Here is a 2,399-nt window from a genome sequence, read left to right on the forward strand (position 1 = left end):
AGCACCAGCGCGCCCGCCGCGTTGTTCTCCCGCAGACGCGCGCTGTAGCGCTCCTGCGAGAACACCGGCGCGTTGTCGTTCACGTCCAGCACCCGCAGCGCCAGCACCCTGCTGCTCTGCAGCGCCGGCCACCCGCCGTCGGACGCCCGCACCGTCACGTTGTACTCCGACTGCTGCTCGCGGTCCAGCTCTCTCGCTGTCACCACGCGGTAGTAGTCCTCGAGGGACTTCTCCAGGCGGAACGGGATGTCCCCGTCGAGAGAGCAGAGCACTTCGCCATTGGCCCTGGCGTCCCGATCGTGCACGTGCAGCAGGGCCACCACCGTCCCTGGCGGGGCATTCTCAGAAATCTCACTCAATGCCGAGCGCACGAAAATCTCGGGCACATTATCATTTACGTCTGTCACGGCAATTGTAACTTTCACCGTGTCGAAAAGGTCTCCTCCGTCCCGTGCCTGTACCTCCAGTTCATATGAATCGCCTTCTTCATAATCAAGGCTCTGCACTAACGTGATCGCTCCCGTCTCAGAGTCCAGATGGAAAATCTTTGTTGCTTTTTCTGTTATTTTCTTCAACGAGTAATTCACGTGCCCGTTTATACCCTCGTCGTGGTCGGTGGCCGTGACGGTGACAAGGACAGAGCCCACGGGCACGTCCTCCGGCACACGCACCATGTACTCCGCCTGGCTGAACACGGGCGCGTTGTCGTTCGCGTCCACCACCGTCACGCGGATCCGCGCCGTGCCCGTCCGGGCCGGATCGCCGCCGTCCATCGCCCTCAGCACCAGCTCGTGGAACGTCGCCTCCTCCCGGTCCAGCGCCTTCGCCAGCACCAGCTCGGGACGCTGATCCCCGCCGGGGCCCGTCTGCACGGCCAGCGAGAAGTGGTCGTCGCCGCTCAGCTCGTAGCTCTGTAAGGAATTCCGTCCCGAGTCCGGGTCATGAGCCTCGGCCAGGGGAAACCGCGACCCCGGAGCCGTTGTCTCGCTCATTCTCTCTTCGAGCTCAATTTCTTTGAAACTAGGGGTGTTGTCATTGATGTCCATGATTTCCACCTCGATTCCATAAACCTGCATCTGTCCCTCCACTATCAGCTCACAGCGCAGCACGCATTGCTCCACACTCTCGCACAGCTGCTCTCTGTCGATCCTCTCGGCAGTCATTAAATGTCCCGTCTTCTCGTGTAGAGTGAAATACTGCGTCCTACCGACAGAGACAACGCCGACGCCGCTGTCTTGGAGCTCCGATATCTGCAGCCCCAGGTCCTTGGCCACGTCGCCCACGAACGAGCCCTTGGGCATCTCCTCGGGCACCGAGTAGCGCAGCTGCCCCCACGCCGCCTCCCAGGCCGCCAGCAGGACGCCCCAGAGCAGGACTCGCTGCCGCCGGCCCCAGCGCCTCCCCGCAGAGCACATCGCCGCCACCGCACCGCCGGCACCGCAACAACACCGGCAGATCCCCGCCGCTGCTCACCGATCTGGCTCAAGGTACAACTCCCGTCAGCCGCTTCCAGCTGCTGCCGCCGGGCTCTCCACCTCGCTGCAGAGCGGTTCCACACCGCGGGGACGATCAGAAACCGCCCGGCCGCAGAGCTAGAAATCCAGTTATCCAGCAATCGAGCCGGTCCGCAGCGGGCGGGGCTGCAGCGCTCCGACCTTCCTCTCGCTCATCTCGGTCAACAGCGGCGCCCGCAGCCTCCTCCCGGCACTGCAGGCACCGAGCGCTGCCGAGAGATGCCCGCCCTGCCTCGCCCACGGGAAGCTCTCGGGGACGGGCCACGCACCATGGAGACATCGGTCCCGTGCAGCGGGAACCTCCTGCCTCGGCTTTTCTCCGGGAGAGCTCTGCTTTGATCGTCCAAGTGATCACAATCCAGGGAAATGCAGAGGCATTCTGTGCACTTGGTGCACTCACTGCACGGGTGACGAATTATTTACTAATGCCAATATATGTAAACGAAAATATTTTTTTCTTATTTTAACTTCTTGATTACCTTTAGTCTTATCCTATTTGTTCAAAAGCATGCTTTGAGATACATACCCCCAACACCCCGAATAGCCACTGATATAAGGCTCATGAACACAAACGGGACGAGAGCAATTGCAACCCTCTAGAAGTCAGAGAGGAAACTGCTGCCTGATTGAATTATCAACAGAAATAAAGATGTAACTAATAATCCTAAAGGAGATTGGAAGGGCTTCAAAAGTTTCATCTACCTCTCTAGGACAAACTTAATGCTTCCTTAAATGATACAAATCTACATTTAATCAAGTCATTTTATAGCCACAAGAAAGATATTTCTTTTTCTCAGTAATCAATGTGTAAAGGACTGAAGATTGTTAAGAAAATATTGATCTAATTCTTTCTTGTTTACGGGGGTACATGTTTTCAAAAAAAAA

General features: G+C 57.4%; 1 protein-coding gene across 1 annotated transcript in view; it reads right to left on the reverse strand.

Annotated features, from left to right (window-relative positions):
• The window catches only part of LOC114071961 (protocadherin gamma-A12-like), a gene marked incomplete at both ends in the record, with an annotated part of 40,713 nt that overhangs the window by 7,391 nt on the left and 30,923 nt on the right, over window positions 1–2,399 (reverse strand). Inside the window, one exon of the mRNA XM_027909866.1 lies at window positions 6–203. Within this exon, the coding sequence (XP_027765667.1) occupies window positions 6–203 (198 nt within the window). The remainder of the gene's footprint in view (window positions 1–5; window positions 204–2,399) is intronic.

This window comes from Empidonax traillii, unplaced genomic scaffold (assembly GCF_003031625.1).
Source record: "Empidonax traillii isolate 1590-97213 ecotype Southwest subspecies unplaced genomic scaffold, ASM303162v1 scaffold2475:size40719, whole genome shotgun sequence".
Lineage (NCBI taxonomy): Eukaryota > Metazoa > Chordata > Aves > Passeriformes > Tyrannidae > Empidonax > Empidonax traillii.